Below are 17,511 nucleotides of genomic sequence, written 5' to 3' on the forward strand. Positions count from 1 at the left end.
AAACATGCTTCTAATGCCAGGGGAAATATGGATTAGAAGGGAGAAGCACACAGGTCCCCAAAGAAGTGGTTTCCATGCAGGTAACCATGGCAGTAATACTGCCACATATTGTGTCAGCAAATATAATCTTGTATTTTTCATTTATTTTTGTCTGGATGAAATATCATTTTGTGCTAGTGGGGTTATAAAAATGTACCTAATTAAGCTTGCTACAAATATTAGGTTAGAAAGGAGATTAAATAAGGGTTAAAATAAGTTAACCTCATATTTACTAGACATTTTCTATAACATGAGCCCATTGAAGTACATTTACATGTTGAATGTGACATGAGGTAAGCATCTGCAGTGATGCAATGAGTGCCACACCTTAGAAGCTTATTGACATATAAATGTGACTTCAAGATACGTGATCAAATGACTTGTGTTCATTTCTGTAAGTGATTTTAAGACATTTTTAATGATAACACTTTTCTGGTAGTGGAACACAGATGTGCACATCACTGTATGCATAAAATAACCTGCATAAGGTAACGCGCTAAGTAGTAAACAAGCAACACTGGTGTTGGGGTTGATTGCAGGTCTTTTTTTAATTTGGAGGTCAAAATGTTGTCTGTCCCTTCAAACCTGTGTAATATCTATATTTATTACACATGCCTCATTTGAATTAACGTACAGTATGCATGTAAGACATGTGTGAAGTACTACTCCCTTTAAAGCAAAGTGACAACACAATTAAGACAAAATTAGATTTTTGTGCGGGTAATGAGGTAAGGATAAGATTAAATCAATTATAATGTAAGAATATTTCTGTATTTCAATTGCACAAAAAAAACTCAGGTAATATCTCTTTAATTTCTGCCAACGTCAGTCCTCATTTGGTCCCGCCTTCTCGGCTATCCAGCCAATCCAAGCGCAGTGCACGTGACGAGCTTTCATTGCAATGACCTCATCCCTGGTCTGGGATGACGTCAAATTCAAGATGGATGGAATCACGACCAGTGCGCAGAAAACGACACAACACTGAATAAAGTCCAGATTGTTTGGCTGAAAGAAGTTAATCACGAAGGCCGGGTAAGAAGAAAAAATCCATTTGAAGTTCGGCTAAATATAGAGTGGAACATTCGCTCATAGAGAAGCATTTTAGCGGGCGCTTTTTTTTTCTTTTCACCCTGACGTAACTCAAAGGGGCAGTTATTCTGGTGTTAAACCGGAGCAGCTACAACCTGTTTAGCTCGGTGCGGCGTCTCGTATTGCCGATTTTTCATCGCTTCACAGTCAATAATAAACAAACCGGTTCTCTAAAAGGCACAGCGGGTGTATTTATAATTCTTTTCTAGCGAGAGCGTATCCAACTGAGTCCACAACGCGCCCAACTTTTCGCCACCGCATTCTCGCCAAACGACAGCGCAGGAATGGCTGAACGTGACCCCGTATTGATTCGCCTCACAAATCCCAAAGGCGGTGCCATTCTTGTTGACTAAAGTGACATTTTTTGGGGAGGGGGAGAAGTAAAGTCCCATGCGGGAGTGCGCCACGTCTCACGGATGAGCTAATACCCCGTCCGTGTTACTTGACTTCCTAGTAGAGGGGAAAAAAAACGACACGAGTGACGACGGATTCGCAATTTGGGGTGAGGTTCGCTATTTGGGTCCCAAGTGTTACACGGGCGAATGAGGGAAAACGTCTAAAATGACGTGAGGAAGTTCGCAACGCCGATAATTAGCACAATTATTCACTGGATTTGTGTACCCCGTACAGAGGAGCACGTTTGCGTCAAAAACGAACAAAACTGCTCTGATGTGTCGTGAGAAAATGCATCAGATCGCGTAAATCTGATTGATCTGACATGAAATTCAATCATCCATAATTATAGCATGTCTATGTATTGTTATGACAGGGTGGGAAGCTATACATTTTGGGGTACAAGGCTCACTTGAACGATTATCTCACTGTCGACAATAAAAATGTATTTACTGGTTAATGGGATTGGAAAATGGATGGATGGAATAATAAACACATTTTTTTCCACATTGCATAACGTTTTATTTGAAAGTTAGCTTAGTGTATGAATTGTTGTTATTGTTCCCTGCCAAATAGAGCTCAATAGTCAATGATGCTTGTCATGTTAAATTTCACAGTGTTTTTTTTCCTCTTGTGTCATCTAGCAATGGAGAGCCTGGTGCACTATAGTTATCCTAGCCATGCCCTCTCGGTGCTGGGGTTACTCAATGAACAGCGTCTCCGAGGACACATGTGTGACGTGGTGCTAATTGTGGCTGATCAACGGTACCAAGCCCATAAAAGTGTTCTGGCTGCCAGTAGTGAATATTTTCAGTCCCTTTTTACCAGGATGGAGGACGCCTCACTCAAAGTTGTAAAGCTGGACTTCTGCGAACCTGATGCCTTTGAGATCGTTCTGAATTATATTTACTCCTCGTCGCTTTTTGTGGACAAAGGCAGTCTTTCAGCCATACAAGAGCTGGGCTACACATTGGGGATCCCCTTCCTCACCAACATAGTGTCCACAAGGCCGCATGTGTCCTATTGCGTCTCTAGGAAAAGGCTCTCCTATACGGAAGGGGATGACAGTGATGTCCAGACAAGGAGCGGAGTCATTGTTTGTCGTGTCCGGAATGACACTTCTGAATCCGCTTGTCAACTCTTTCAGGCCAAAACACCAGAAAGCTCGTCGTCTCTAGTCACAACTGAGGTGACTCGGCCACCGTCAGAACCTAACTCCTTTGACTCGGCCAGAAACTCTGAACAGCTGACTAGAAATTCACCCGAACGGAGCGAATCTTCCGGAAAGAGGTCCACACATCCGTATGCCTCCATTTTGAAAGGGAATCCCTCGTGCATCTCTTCTTATAGGCCACAGCTGAAAACCTCGGCATCATTCTGTGACGCTGAAGTCCATCAGACGACACTGCCCACTCGTTCCGACCAGAATACGAATCGTGATTCAGAGGTGCAAGACCCTCACTACTGTACAAAATTAGCTTCTCGGATTCAAGCGTCTGAGGTGAGCCAGACTATCGACCGGAGCGGGCCACTCATAAAAAGCTTACTCCGAAGATCCTTATCTATGGACAGCCCCGTTCCGGTCTTTTCGCCCACACTGGAACTTAAAGAGCTACAAAATCACGACCAATCCCTCGCTAAAATGGCATCTAAATTATCGGATTCCAAAATATCTGCTCGCAATGGCAACTCCAGACGGTCGCCGATTATTCTCACGTCAAAGTCCCACTGTAGACGCGATGGACAAACTCCTATGGAAAGAGGGCAGGTTGTGAAAGTAGAACCCAGCAGTCCTCTCGCAGACCCGTTAGACATTGTTCGAATCACAGTGGAAGAATCTTTGCCGGTCAATCTTAAAACGTTGCAAACAAATTACGAACAATGTTCCAAGGTTAACTTAATCCCTTTCGGGAAACGTAAGGAAAGGTCCGATAACAGACGTTACCCGTTCAAAAAGAACAGAATAATTAGAGAACGGGCTGTCTCCCCTGAAGAAAACTCATCAGAAGTCGTTTCTCAAAGCGACGAGAACGAGCACAATCAGGAGTCGTCGCCAAACAAGATTTTTACCTGCTGGAACTGTTTCAAGGTTTTCAGGTCCAGCGCCGGACTACATCGGCACGTAAATATGTACCACAACCCCGAAAAGCCGTACGCTTGTGACATCTGCCACAAGCGCTTTCATACCAACTTCAAAGTGTGGACACACTGTCAAACTCAGCACGGGGTCCTCCAGAACCCGGCGTCATCCTCAAGCTCCCCGGTCATGGATGATCGATTCCAAAAGAAACTTATAGATATTGTGCGAGAGCGGGAGATTAAGAAAGCTCTGCTCTGGAAGTTAAAAAGGAACAAACAAGCTTTGCAGTCTTCCACCCTCAGCAAAAAACGATCAAGGTCCACCTTTGTATGTCCCTACTGTGGGAAAGCTTTTGTGTTTCAGTCACAGTATAGGCAGCATTTAAGGACACATCCTGCAGAAAAAGCTGACAAGGACACGGAAGGGGAAAACATCCTTTACCAGGAACAGGATGAGGTGATTCACCAGAAGAATTCTGATGCTGGCGTTTACGCATGTAGACTCTGCAACATGAAGTTGCCCTCACTCATCGAGCAGTGCGATCATGAAAGGGGCTGCCGGAATGCCACCGTATGTCCGTACTGCGGCCTGAAATTCTCCAGTGCCACAGTCAAGAAAGACCACGAGGTGCACTGCAAGTACAAAAAACTGACGTGCCTGGAATGCATGCGAACCTTCAAGACCTCCTTCAGCATCTGGCGCCACCAGGTGGAGGTGCACAACAACAACGTGATGAATATGAAGGAACAGATGAATCTGAGGCAACACGAGCATGACGAAGGAATGTCGGAAATGTTCCTAGAGGAGCACTACAACAGCGAGGCTCCGGCCAGCGACAGCAATATTTACAACGACTCTTCAGGCACCCACATGTACGATTCAGAGGACTCTTCGTCGTATATGCCCGAGGACCTGAGCATGGGCCATCTCGGTAAACTGGTGGTGAAAGAAGAGCCCTTGGAAGAGGCGGTGAGCGAGCGAGAAGAAATGGAGACCGGCCAGACCGCATTGGAAGAAGCTGGCGTCTGGCCTTGCGAGAAATGCGGGAGTCTCTTCAGTTCCCGCAAAGATCTGGAACGACACCAGGAGCTCCTGTGCCACATCAAGCCCTTCATCTGCCACATCTGCAACAAAGCCTTCAGGACCAACTTCCGCCTTTGGAGCCACTTTCAGTCTCACATGTCGAGCACAAACGAACACTCGGCCAAAGAGATGGACGGGAACCCCCCGCCTCCGTCACCGTCCCCTCCCATGTCCGCCCCAAACTCCGAACGGCCCTCTGGGCTGGCTATGGCCGACGAGTCCAGCAGCCCTGAGCCTTCCGTGTCGGCGCTAAACAACAAGATCCACGCTCCGCACGAGCAGCTACCCGGTAGCCATAGTCCCGCGTCAAGGTCAAACAGCGCCGAGAATTCCAGCGGGGCTCAGGATTCGGAGACCCTCTTTTACCACGCCCCTTCTCTTTCCGCCTTGACCTTCAAGAGGCAATACATATGCAAACTCTGTCATAGGACCTTCAAGACCGCTTTCAGTCTCTGGAGCCATGAGCAAAGCCACGGCCACGTTTAGGCACCCGGCATCTTTTTCCCCAGTCTTGAGGGTTCGCACTCAATCACAAAAGTAAGCCTGGAAAATGCAGACTTTGAATGTATAGTTTACTCGCATGTGTCCTACGTTAAGGGGAAAGACGACACCTTTCATGAGCTTCACGTGAAGGACGGTTAATGGTTTTACGTAAATAAAATGGCTGCTTGCGACTTTTTTGTGATGTCAGTTATACCCTTTTACACATGCTGATAGGTGCCAGTTTTACAGATTTAGCCACTATTATACATCTTAAGTGAAATTCTGTTTTTAATATTTTAATTTATTAAAACTGATTATTTTTCCCGTGATGCAGATGATAAAGGTGTCGCCTTTCCCTTCAAGTTGTTGTTGTTGAATTGGTTATGAACAGACGGAGTATATGGGTCACACTAAAAAGCAAAATACTATAAAAAGTCATGTATTTTTCATGGGGGAAAAACATCTACACTGAATAAAAATCATAATCGTGTGAATTTTAAAATTTCGTCATCGTTTTAGTACTTGATTCATTTTTTTTCTTTTTAGTGTGACCCTAATACTCATTGTATAAACATGAATGTGCAACAATTGCTGGATGTTTTGGGGCTTTTGATATTATTCAGTCCAAAATCATCTCGTTAAACTTGTCATAGTTGCCTCTTTGTATTCACATTCATGGATTGGTATTTTGGGAGAACAAGTTATGGAGTTGTAACCCATGTGACTTTCATGAGCTGCACCACATGTGACTTTAATGAGCAAAGAAAAGAGGAATGATGACATCCATTGTTTTCTTGGTAAATGCTTCATTGGCTGCTGTTTAATTATAGGTTAGTGCTATGCTATTGCATCAGAATTTCCTTACTGTGTTAAAGATTCTTCACGCCTCGTGCACTTTTTTGCCTTCATGCAAATAGGAAGATGTCAAAATGGTCGAAACTGCTTCAGTTGTACACTTGTGACTTTGAAGGAGCTATTATGTAAGACCGGCAGTCAAAAAACGATACTGCAAGACGGTGTCTTTGCCACGGTCAATTGAACCCCGTGAAAAAAACGATCGTAGCAAAAAAATGTCTGCTTTGTTTGAAATTCAAAATGCAATTGACTTAATTTGCTGTTGTTATTGGCTGACGGTGAAAGCTGGGACATCGGTTGAAAACAATAAAATAGCATTGCGTGTCCCTGAAACATATTTTAAAATGTAAATATTTTAACTAAAGCATTGAGAACTGTGTAGAAGGATTTCCAAAATTGATCTTTAATGTCGATTGAAATATTTGCTCCATTTTTATGAATAATAAGGTTCAAATTTTACATAATGCTCCTTTTAAGTTTGATGCCTGTACCTAATTGCTTTGTTACCAATGAATTTGTTACATTCATTTTATTAATACTTTAACAGCAACATAACACATGATACCTACACCAAAATATCTCAGGTTATTCCAGAATTTCAGATTACTCATGGGAGGGAGGTTACAGTAGCTATTAACTCATAGACTGCCGTTGACAGTGACAGACGAACCAGTGTTGCTTTAAATAAGAGATCTGTTGACTGACCATATTATTTATCACTTGCTAAAATGAAGAAAACATGTTAACAGTCGTTTCCTTTTGAACGGCTTTAATAAGTTTAATATATTTTCAACCTCTGATGAAAGTAAATGGCTAACCCTCACCGTTCAGAAAAATTTGATGTCCATCTTGATCAATGGCAGTGAATGAGTTAATGGTTTATTATACATTTTGTATCATTTGTACAAAAAAAAGTTTCTCTTCATGGGAAATTGCCAAGACTGAACAAAAAAAATTGAATCATGTGATTACGGTCCTCTGCTTTTCATATTTGAATATGGTGTTAACGCATTTGTAATGAGTGTTGTTATTAAATGTTTGTTTTTGATTGATAGGACTCTAATTTCATAATGCCCCAAATGGAAATCTCCACTTGGCCTGAGCAACCATATCACCGTCAATGGTAGCGATGCAATACGCTTTTTAACCAACAATTGGTACGTGTAATCCACTCTGTCCGCAGACCAGTTAATAAATAAAAAAGTAACATGGCAAATATGTATTGCTAATAACATCGAATATGAAGTACCTGATGGTGATATTAACTTAACGTGCCCTTCAATTCTCTGTGCAAAACATTTTATGCACTGTTAATGGAAGTATTTTGGATTGTGTACATGGATGTGTTTCTGAAGATTTGTACCAGTTTTGCTAGTTAAGAAAAACTTTTTAGTACAACTGTGCTCTACTTAATATTTTTATCAGCATTGGTTGTGTTATTGTTGCTATTTTGTGATTTTTTTTCTACCGTGTTTTTTTGTGCTTTATTTCGGTAATAAAGAGTTTCATTGGATAATGCAGATAGTATTTTTTTAATTCAAAATATCAGAAAGTAAGGATGAGTATTCATGCATTTTAGATCATACGTTTCACAAATATGCAAGTTCACAGTGCCAGGGTGTCTTTTATCAACCTTCTCATGGTGGTGCTCACAGACGTACCCAGAGAATCCGTAATCTGGTATGTGATTTTATACAGATAAGGCTGGACTTCTCTCAAACTGGTGTCAAAGACATTGTCCACTTCGGACTGAGTGGGCATCTTGGGCAGATACTCGTGACGGTTGATGACCTCGACCACGTTGATGACCTTCTCGCCAAGTTTCTCTCCCACTTTCTCCCTGCAGATCTGCCTCTCCTGCTCGTTGGCCAGGTTGACCACGTTGACCTTGATGCTCCACACCTCCCAGGGAATACATTCATCTGAAAAGGGCCAGCGGGACTTCTTCTTCTGGTAGAATTCCAGGGATATTTGACCGATGCCGTCGCTTCCAGAGACGCTCAGAGCGTCCTGTAAACAAAATAATGGGTTTAATGATTGCTGTCACGTCATTAAAACGAGAAGACTTGTACCTTGAACTCAGCCGCTGCTTTTTTGATCACCCTATCGAGCTCATCCGAGGAAACTCGGACAAAAGTAAAGTCAATGAAGTCACAGTCGATGTCCACGGTCCCAACTGTGCCGATAGAGTAGGTGCCTTCCTTTTTGTAGTGAAATTTTCCAGTGCTTCGGTGCAGTAAAATGGTGTGTAGCAAAGACAGTATTGATTCTTCAACCTGCCTCGCCTCCACTGTAACTTCGAGAAGCTCTGATCGACAATTCATTGCCAAATCGTGGTTTAGAAGCTACATGCGATAGGTAATTGCAGTCTTGGCGTTTGTTGACAAATAAATTAGCATTAGCTATCTGCTACAGCTGCATTTTTTACTCTAACAGGTACACGGTACAGATGATTTTCAGAAAATTATAGGACGATACGTCGTTTGGTCATTTATGCCAATTTCTAACTAATAAAAAATGTCGAAGACTTGTTTTTTTCTAATTACGACGAGCTACCGAGCTAGATGTTAGCGTTAAGACCAGTAGACGTATTGTTGACGTCAGCGGTATATGCTACGGCAAGTCACGCCGTTCAAAACATTAATTATTTATGTATATTTTGCTAAAGTTTTTTTCACTTCATATTTACACATTCGAATCGGACATTTTAGCTAGTCTACTTTAAACGATGTGTTGCACAGTGGTTTTGTTTTAAACGATCAGGGTACGATGCGGACTCCTACCGAACATATCTAAGCGTGATATACATGATGTTTACCATTCAAAACGGCATTCGAATAAGACGACATATTTCTACTTTATAAATATATAAAGAAAATGTGTATGACTACATCAAGTGTACTATATTAAGATATTGCATTATTCTATTTTGTATTTTTGCAATTGAGCCTCCGCATGCATCTCGCAGTGCATTGTGGGAGTTACAGTTTGTGCCACATATCCAGTAACTTCTCGTACAAATTACACTGCACAAACCTATTCAAGCGACGAGAACTGCTGTCTCACTTTATTAGTCGTTTTCAACATTTTTCCCTGGGAAACTTTTTTCTTTTTTTTTAATCGGTCACCGTTTTCTGGCGTGCCACTGAGGATTTTTGGATACAATTCCATTTAGAGGAAAGTTTGTCAGATCTCGCTGCTAATGAGCTGTTTACGCGAGCCATAGCCGGGATTAGCCAACTGAGCTAACACACGAATTGAATTGATGTTTATTATTTGTCGGACTCATCTAACATGATTAACTACCTTTAGAAGTCGAATTAACGAGAACGATCGTCGTTTGCATTAAGGACATATCCCTATGGCTTGACATATCCTCAAGGAACAACATGGAGAAGAAGCCTCATTTCTTTCGCAGATTGAGGGCAAACCGTTTATTAATCAACAATCCTAATTTTATAAACAAGTAGATGACCCAATAATGCTTGAGACGTTTCCCATGGAGTTGTGTTAAAGCGTGGGTTTTCATCAGCAAAGAATGTCCGACCTGGAAAGTTCCGGTTCATATTTTGGTCTGAAGGATCCGCAGTGGCTATGTATGGTCACCCTTTTTATCGCATCCCTGGTTACCCTGGTACTGTATTTTGTACAGTATTTCCACCTAAGGGCAACGGGTTTGGAGAGGACTGGGGCAGAGGACAATGCGGCGGAGGAGGAAGCCGCCTCTCTGCTGGGTTGGGCGCTGTCACTGAATAGCTGGAAAAGTCAGTGGGGGCGAGCATGGTGCAAAGCTTTGAATGCCAAATCAAGAGAGAGTAGTCAGGTAAGTATTTACATACATGCATATAAAAAAATATGTTTTCATTGCACTGTTCATGACTCATTTGATGGCACATGCCAATGTCATATTTTCACTCGGTACTACCACAATGGGCTTATTGGTTATTAACAACAATAGCCTTCCAATGTCTTTTAAACTGGGAAACCTTTCTTTGAATGTTTCATCCTTAAACGCAAGTGACAGCGCTGGATGTCTAAACTGTTTCGACTCAGATGGCTGGCATCGAATGATTGATTGGACGTTTGGCGCTGTCAATGGCAGCAAATGCAAGTCACAGGTGTCAAACTCAAAGCCCGGGGCCAGATTCGGTCCAATGCGTCATTTTGTGTAGCCCTTGAAAGTAAATCAAGTGCATCGTCCAACCATGTTTTTTTTTTGCTAAAATTGCATTTTAATACAATTTCTGTAGTCTTCAATGAAAGCTATGGGGACTACGTTAATCATAGATTTTTATCCAATTAATTTCCAATAAAGTAGTTAGGGCAGTAGTAGTTAGGTGGTTGCAATGTGAATGGTCAGTGCATGCACTGAGTGTATTCATAGTAAATGACAATGCAGGTATTTATACTCTGTTATGTTACATTGTGTAATGTTCTTGCCTTTCATCTAATACACAATTCTAATTTAAGTGATTTTCTTTTTCTTTCTTCATTAGAGTCCAATTATTTTGACCTTCCGTGAAGATGATGTGGAAGCATCTCAGCTCATGGTCAGCAAAGTGTCCAGCTTTGAGAAATCTGCCCCTAACAAGGTACATGTCTTTATTGTATTGTATATTTATTGCATTGACCTCTAACATCTGTAGTTGTGGATAAATCCATCTCTTAAGCGTGATGCTTCCTTTCTCCAATAGGCTGCTTGCTGCTTGGTGATCGGTGAGAAGTTTCAGTTCTCTCTTGGTGCGTCCACAGCCGCATCATGCGCAGCAGATCCTTGTCAATACACAGTGTGTATAACTCCATTGGAAATGCAGGTAAAGTTCACCTGCGTAGGAAAGCAATATAATCCGTCCCGTTTAAAACAGTGTTGAAGCGACTTGCTTGATGAAGGGTCTTATTAAAAGTGACAAGCGACCTAGAATTGGATCTTTCCCTTTCAGCAGCATTAAAATACATGGTTGATGTATCTATCTTGACTCGGCAATTACGACTGCGACTCATATTGGGAAATTTAACAAAATATATTTTTGTCAGCAAAGAATTCCCAGGTCTCCAGATAAAGGTGCATCACTGCAAAAATGGATGTCATTGTCGAATGTGTTGGTCGACCAGTATCTATCATCTTCACCCTGCTAAAACGAGATATCGTGTTGATGACTCAGCTCCCAAAATTAGCATACCACAGTCGTCAATGGAAATGTGTATATGTTTTGAGTGACCCCATAACAAGCGGGTGGTCTGATTTTAGCTGCACTAAGCTTTCATCCCGTATTTAGGTTCACTTTGAGCTCTTCTATGCTGGCTAACCCAGTAGTATAAAGATTATTTTTAAACCAATAAGGTGCTTGTCACACCTCAGTACTTGCTAAACTCTTTTTGTACTATAAATACAACATGAGTGAGCGGCTAGCGGGTTACAGTCAGGATTAGAAACTGTCGGTTTGCTCAAAGCAGGTTCCAATGTTTGCGCTCGCTGTTTGAGCTTAGCCTGGAAAGGTTCAAAAGTCTTTTCATAAGACCCAATATAGCCAATAGGGCATTGGTTAGCATTTGACCTGAACATTTAAACAACAGGCACTGGTTGGATTGGCCAGTCAGGTGGTCTGAACTGCTATTCGGTGATAATAAAAGCAATTGTTATTTTTTGTTATGGTGACCTTCACGTTTACGTGCACTGATTTGTCAGTGATTGCGCTGCAGACTGGGATATTGTTCTTTGGAAGCAACTAGGCGCTGTCATTACTAGCTGTTTCGCGTTTCACAGGCAACTCTGGAGTCCAACGCTAAAATCCAGGCTTGCACTGACATGATTGTTGGCCATCATTTTTAGTCTTGTCTCATGTTCTTTGGCTTAATCGCTTGCTTTCATTTTGACTTTTTTCCCCAACCTCTTTTCTCTTAAGATGACTAAATGGGATCTAGCAAAAAAAATTCTGTCTTAGTTATTTTAATGATTGGAACAACAAAGTTTTTTTTAAGCCTGGGATTTATATATTCCAGTGTGGTTTATTAATGGGTTTCTACAGGCTCATGAGCTGTATGTCTTTTGGTGTACAGTCAATATTGCATAATACAATGTGGACAACTCGGTTTATAGTCCAGTGTGGTTTACATATGAACAAGTCAAGTACATAAAAAACTTGTGGTATATTTGTAGGTAAATGTAGTACCATTCAAATATATTGGCACACTTAAGCTTGTTTTCAAACCTTTGACTGCACTTTGAATTTAAAATGCTGAGGTAATGCCAGGGGATGACTCATACTGTAAAATACAAAGCATTACATTACTGCACCCTTGCACCTCATGAATAGTAATGTTTATAATCAAATTACAATGTTTAGAGCTGTTGGAAAAATGCGGATTAGGTGTCTCAATCATGGATTTTAAAATATATATATTTCTCAGTACACAATAATTTAATTGTACCTTTTTTTAACTCGTTTTCCCTCAGCTTGAGCTACAGTTGCAAGAAGCTGAAGATCAAGTCAAAGTGAGCTGGGGTATTTCTCACCTGGAGACAGAAATGGTGCAGGTGACACCTAATTTGATCCAGGTAATTTCCTTTTGTGGATGAAGCATGGCTTCCCTTAAAGTAAAGGCAAGAGTGCAATTTAGAGTGAATACATACAATTGAATCCACATTGAGGAGGCCAAGTTCAATGCACATTTGTGATTTCATTGCTTGTTTCATCAGGACAATGTCAGCGCTTCCTGTGTTGCAACAATAAAAGAGCAGTTGAGGCGAGTATTGCGTGCAACGCGACCCTCCGTCATATTGAGTTGCAAGGCTTCTCAGGGCTATGACGTCAAGGTGGGTTGCTGGTTAGGACATGCTTCATCTTAATAGACTCAAAGATGACAAATGTTAGGGGGAGTGTCTGCTTTTGTTTGATTTATAAGTTGTTGTTTTTTTACATGATTCAGCAGGGTACTTGCAACAAAGTGTTTTCACCCCCCAAACCACCTCGCGCACACGACTGGCGGCTCCTGGTGAAAAACATTTGCGTGAAACTCACTCAGCAGGAAGATGCTGCAGGTAAGCTTATTCTCAACTCATTCGACAGTCTGGTTAAGGCTTAAAATGAATAATTACATTTTAACATGTGTTTTTTTTTTTACATGATTCTGATAATCGAAAAACATCATGACTCCTAATGTATCATTTATATGACTTCTTGATAATTGACTATATAGTAGATTCCATTGTTCTAATTGTATTGTGGATATGCAAACATTGTCTTCTGCTTGCAGGCAGCATAAATCCCATGTGTGTACTCCAGTTAAATGACCCTCCTCAGAAGTTTAATACATCCGTTTTGAAGAACACAGCCAATCCTTCCTGGGATCAGCCATTTATCTTGTAAATTTCACACCAAAACCCAAACTAGTGCTCTAATTCTGTATTCCCAAATTGTAAAGTTTCTCACTCCCTGTAATGTTTATGTCCTTGCAGTGAACTGAATGGACGCTCAAAAGAGCTTATTGTTTTATTGGTGAATGATGGACAACCTCAAGAGGGTCAGGAAACAAATTTCTTTTTGTGGTTACACTACTTCTACATTCTTAGTTCTGTCTGACTGAACTATATTTTGTGTATTTCAGAAAACCTTCTTGGCCAGGTGAAAGTGCCTTTTGACCTTGTTAGGAAGCAGCCTAAAGGACAACAAACCTTTTCAATCTTGACCAAAGATGGAGTGACCGGATCACTTACTACTGATGTAAGACTGGCATATTCTTTTCCAGGGAACACTGTTGGAGTGATTAAATGAAACTGAATTTTTCAGTTTACCTACCTGGACCCAAGTGAGGTCAGGTCCTGGCAGCCTCCGACCCCAGCCTCCACCAAGAGAGTGGAGATGGACCGTACAGTCATGCCTTGTGGCACAGTGGTCACCACCATCACCGCAGTCAAGAGCAAACCCGGTCGGATGCTTCACCCTGGGCTCAGCATTGGTAAGGAGATGTTATAACTAGTTGTTAGTGGAAAACCGACTGTCTGTGTTTGTACATAACCATTGGAATAAAATGATTGTCATTATTATAGTGAGTTCCGGAGCTAATGTTTACATCGATATCTAAAGTCAAGTTTTCTTCACCTTCAGATTCTTCCCAAAAAGCAATGACCCTCAAGCCCAAGCTTTCCGAGCGGCGAGTTTCAGATCAGACGTCGACGCTGGGAGGATCGGTCAGCAAGGCTTTGTCTTCTTCGGACACAGAGTTACTGATGCTAAATGGCACTGATCCCGTGGCCGAGGCTGCCATCAAACAACTCCATCAGTCTGCCAAGCAGAAGCTCAGGTCCCCAGTGAAGAAGAGTACCATCATCATCTCCGGGATTGCCAAAGTAAGCATGTCCGGGCTCATTTTGGCCGTGTGCGTGTGTATCAATTGTTCATGACTGTTATTTCCAGACACCGCTGTCCCAGGACGATGAGCTGGCTCTGATGGCAGGCTACGCTGCAGCCATGGACGCTTCCTTGTCAGATGAAAGCTCCTCTCAGGATATGACAACAGCCATTGTGTCAGGGACAAGCACCCCCCTGGAGGGGTCTGAAACCCAGCGAGGTCCCAGTGGCGTGGGCCGCCCCCCTGAGACATGGGAGGTCCACACGGGAGAGGACCTAAATCATACTTCCCTCTCCATGTGCGTATCGGAGGTCAGCTGCAAAAAGAGAAGAGGTAAGACATTGCAATTTGCCTGTTTGTGGTTAGTTCTAACCTCCCGAGTCAAACATAAAAAAGGTGATACAATGTGGAGTCCTACGGGAATTTCCTGAGAAAGAAAAGAAGATAGGAGAATAATTCACTTTGCAGTATTTCCAAAAAGAAAAAAAAGATCCTAGAACTTGACATGGATTAGATTTTTTTTGTTACTTTGTGTGTGTAGCTATACTGTTAAGTCTGTCAATTCATGATTCTACACATTTTGTTTCCTTTTCCTCTTTTTTGACCACTTGTCTGAATCTCTGTGTTGTCATTGCCGTTGTAGAGGAAAGCAGTTCAAAGCACACGTTATACCCAAATGAGTAAGTGACCAGTTATGGGTAGTATCCTTAGTCCTCTAGTTTTTACTGTGCGTAGTTCAGTAGCTCACATTGTGTAGTTTCCTAAGCATTCCCATTTTATAATGCACTAAAATATTTTTCATATTTAACTGTTCTTAGTGAGTTTGGCTGGCTGATCACTAATCTATCACAGGGCACATATTGAACACATTTTTAATTTCAGACTTCAAGTGCAGATTTTCAATGGTTGTAGTTGAAGTTGTCACAATAGCCTCCGCAGTACACAAGTTTTGACGTGACATAAAATCTTTCATATGCTCTCCTTTCACAGCAGGTGTTTTGATTAAGCCTGCAACATGAATCCAAGTTTGAAATTAAATGAGCAACTAGCTTTCACAAACCTTCAAAGGTTTGTCTTAGAACATCGGCCAGCGGCACTATTTTTGAAGTGGAGTTGAAACTCCTAGCTATGACGAGTTACGACTCGCAAAATATCAGGTCACGAAGTTGCGTCAATTTAAAAACAAACGAATACAAAAACCATCACATGACATCATCTCGCCGTTTTGTCTATTATGTCTCCATTGCTGACCGTCCCCTTCCACATTGCAGGCAGCTTCCTTCAGAAGAGCGCCAAGCTCTTCTTCCGGCGTCGTCACCAGCGCAAGGAGCCCGGGATGAGCCAGTCGCACAACGACCTAGTCTACCTGGATTCCCCGGCCACCGTGGAGAGGGCCAGCAAAACCGCTACGCTCAGCCGCATGCTCAGCCGCAAGAGCAAAAGCAAAGCTAATGGCTCTGCTCCCACCGGGCACCCACCTGCCTGACACCTAACGACGAACACCGCCTCCAACTGGCGCTTGGGATTTTCGACTCGCAACGGGCCGGTCAGGGTACTCCGGCTCGTGTGGCTAAACTGCAGAGTATGCTTTTTTTGTTTGTTTTTTAACTGCTGCATACTGTTTTAACACAAGTGTACATGGCATAAGCGGGCATGTTTTCATCTTGAGAGAATATTATTTGGCATGTTTCCTCAATTTGGTTTTAAGCAGCATTCTTAAGTGTTCGTGCAGCCGAAGGGAATGAAATGGACCTTCTCGCTACTTCCCCAATGTTGAGGAGCAAACGTAACCGATCACTGCTGTGAAACCATGACTTTCGTACGACGGACCTACATGACCAAAAACCAAGTCGACAATGGTATTTGAGGATTTGCACTGTTTCCGGCATCTTTTCTATTTGGAGCGCAATGACTGTTGTTCCAAATATTCACAAAGGGAGATGACTCATTTTATCCAATCTGGTCAGTGGGAGTTTGAAATATGACCAATTTTGCGCAGGAATAGTACAAATATGCTATTTAAACATAGTTATTTCTTTCAAGTTTTCTTCCGGAAACAGTAGACGTGGGTGATTTGCAAATATGGGAATATCTGTAATGTATCAAAATCACTATCAGCCATGAAGTCTGAAATTATTATAATAATAATTAAAAATTCTAATGAATGTCGGCTCCCCAAAATATTTTCCTTGTACTGTATTTTTGGGCTTCTGAGTTGCACCAGCCCAAAAAAAGTTGCACTGGATTTTAAGTAGGAAAATGGAGAACAAGATCATGAATAGGCATCTGTCAACATAACACATCAACACTTATTTAGATTATTATAGCCTATTACCATACTCTCGATCTCACTTCAAAACGCTACCAATGCCATTCGTTTTGATTTTCGGTAACACTCTTTAACTACTCCAACACTGGAGGTAGCTGGCATGTCCTCGTATATATCAATGTGAAATTTAAAAACACATTGGTCGCACTGAGTGTAAGTTACAGGCCTGTCCAACCTATAAAAAGTGCGACTGACAGTCCTCCATCTATGATGTCACACTAAACTATGCCCGTGTTTTATCAAAAAAAGCAATTTTTCCATTCATAATATTGTTTCTAATGCCCTGTACCTTTTAAACACGATTGAACAGTCCAAAAAAAACTCCAGCTCATAATTGTATCTCTATTTAATAACAATTGCCATACCTGATTGCCTAACAGAAGTTTTTAAAGATTTTGCCACAAATCTGCTCTAAGTACTACCTTCATGTTTCATTTTTGCAGAATATCTATTATAAGGTGTTTGCACTATGCTACTATAAAACATTCATTAAACAAGGGCTGCTCATTTTTTGGGGTTGTTGTGGATGGTGTCTTTTGCACGCAACACACTGATCATTTATGGCTGCAAAATTAAGCAAATTGTTTCATTTTCAGCAATAATTACTGGGCTGGGATTCTGTCGTTGTCATAACATTTTCATATTCATTATGTATACAAATGGTGTGGAAAAACTTGAATAAAAACTAAATGCATTGATTTGCAGCTCTCATTCAACCCACTGTAATAGGCTACACGATTAAACACGCGTTCTAATAAGAAACTACCAATGTACACCACAAAAATTCAAATTCCCTCAAATATGGGGTGCA

The 17,511-nt window shown here is 41.6% G+C and overlaps 3 protein-coding genes across 6 annotated transcripts; 2 read left to right on the top strand and 1 right to left on the bottom strand.

Annotated features, from left to right (window-relative positions):
• Positions 1 to 951: 951 nt before the first annotated feature.
• zbtb21 (zinc finger and BTB domain containing 21) lies at positions 952 to 7,542 on the top strand. Its single transcript, XM_077591697.1, has 2 exons — positions 952 to 1,071; positions 2,166 to 7,542. Exon 2 carries the CDS (start codon positions 2,168 to 2,170, stop codon positions 5,168 to 5,170), a length of 3,003 nt encoding a protein of 1,000 aa, XP_077447823.1. The 5' UTR covers positions 952 to 1,071; positions 2,166 to 2,167; the 3' UTR covers positions 5,171 to 7,542.
• atg101 (autophagy related 101) lies at positions 7,536 to 8,966 on the bottom strand. The gene is made up of 2 exons (XM_077591703.1): positions 8,095 to 8,966; positions 7,536 to 8,032 (listed from the first exon to the last, which is right to left on the bottom strand). The coding sequence occupies exons 1-2, from the start codon at positions 8,344 to 8,346 to the stop codon at positions 7,628 to 7,630; spliced, it is 657 nt and encodes a 218-aa protein (XP_077447829.1). The 5' UTR covers positions 8,347 to 8,966; the 3' UTR covers positions 7,536 to 7,627.
• c2cd2 (C2 calcium dependent domain containing 2) lies at positions 8,939 to 17,398 on the top strand. Of its 4 annotated transcripts, none has more exons than XM_077591698.1 (14): positions 8,939 to 9,845; positions 10,519 to 10,614; positions 10,717 to 10,836; positions 12,477 to 12,578; positions 12,720 to 12,836; positions 12,950 to 13,061; positions 13,277 to 13,385; positions 13,479 to 13,543; positions 13,628 to 13,743; positions 13,810 to 13,978; positions 14,128 to 14,369; positions 14,437 to 14,704; positions 15,015 to 15,051; positions 15,643 to 17,398. In XM_077591698.1, exons 1-14 carry the CDS (start codon positions 9,561 to 9,563, stop codon positions 15,821 to 15,823), a joined length of 2,019 nt encoding a protein of 672 aa, XP_077447824.1. In that variant the 5' UTR covers positions 8,939 to 9,560; the 3' UTR covers positions 15,824 to 17,398. The 4 variants fall into 4 exon arrangements, with proteins under 4 accessions (XP_077447824.1, XP_077447827.1, XP_077447825.1 ...); XM_077591701.1 differs by having other exon boundaries at positions 8,940 to 9,845; positions 12,953 to 13,061; XM_077591699.1 differs by lacking the exon at positions 15,015 to 15,051 and having other exon boundaries at positions 8,969 to 9,845.
• The last annotated feature ends 113 nt before the right edge of the window (positions 17,399 to 17,511 follow it).

The sequence above is a fragment of the Stigmatopora argus genome, chromosome 22 (genome assembly GCF_051989625.1).
Source record: "Stigmatopora argus isolate UIUO_Sarg chromosome 22, RoL_Sarg_1.0, whole genome shotgun sequence".
Classification (NCBI taxonomy): domain Eukaryota; kingdom Metazoa; phylum Chordata; class Actinopteri; order Syngnathiformes; family Syngnathidae; genus Stigmatopora; species Stigmatopora argus.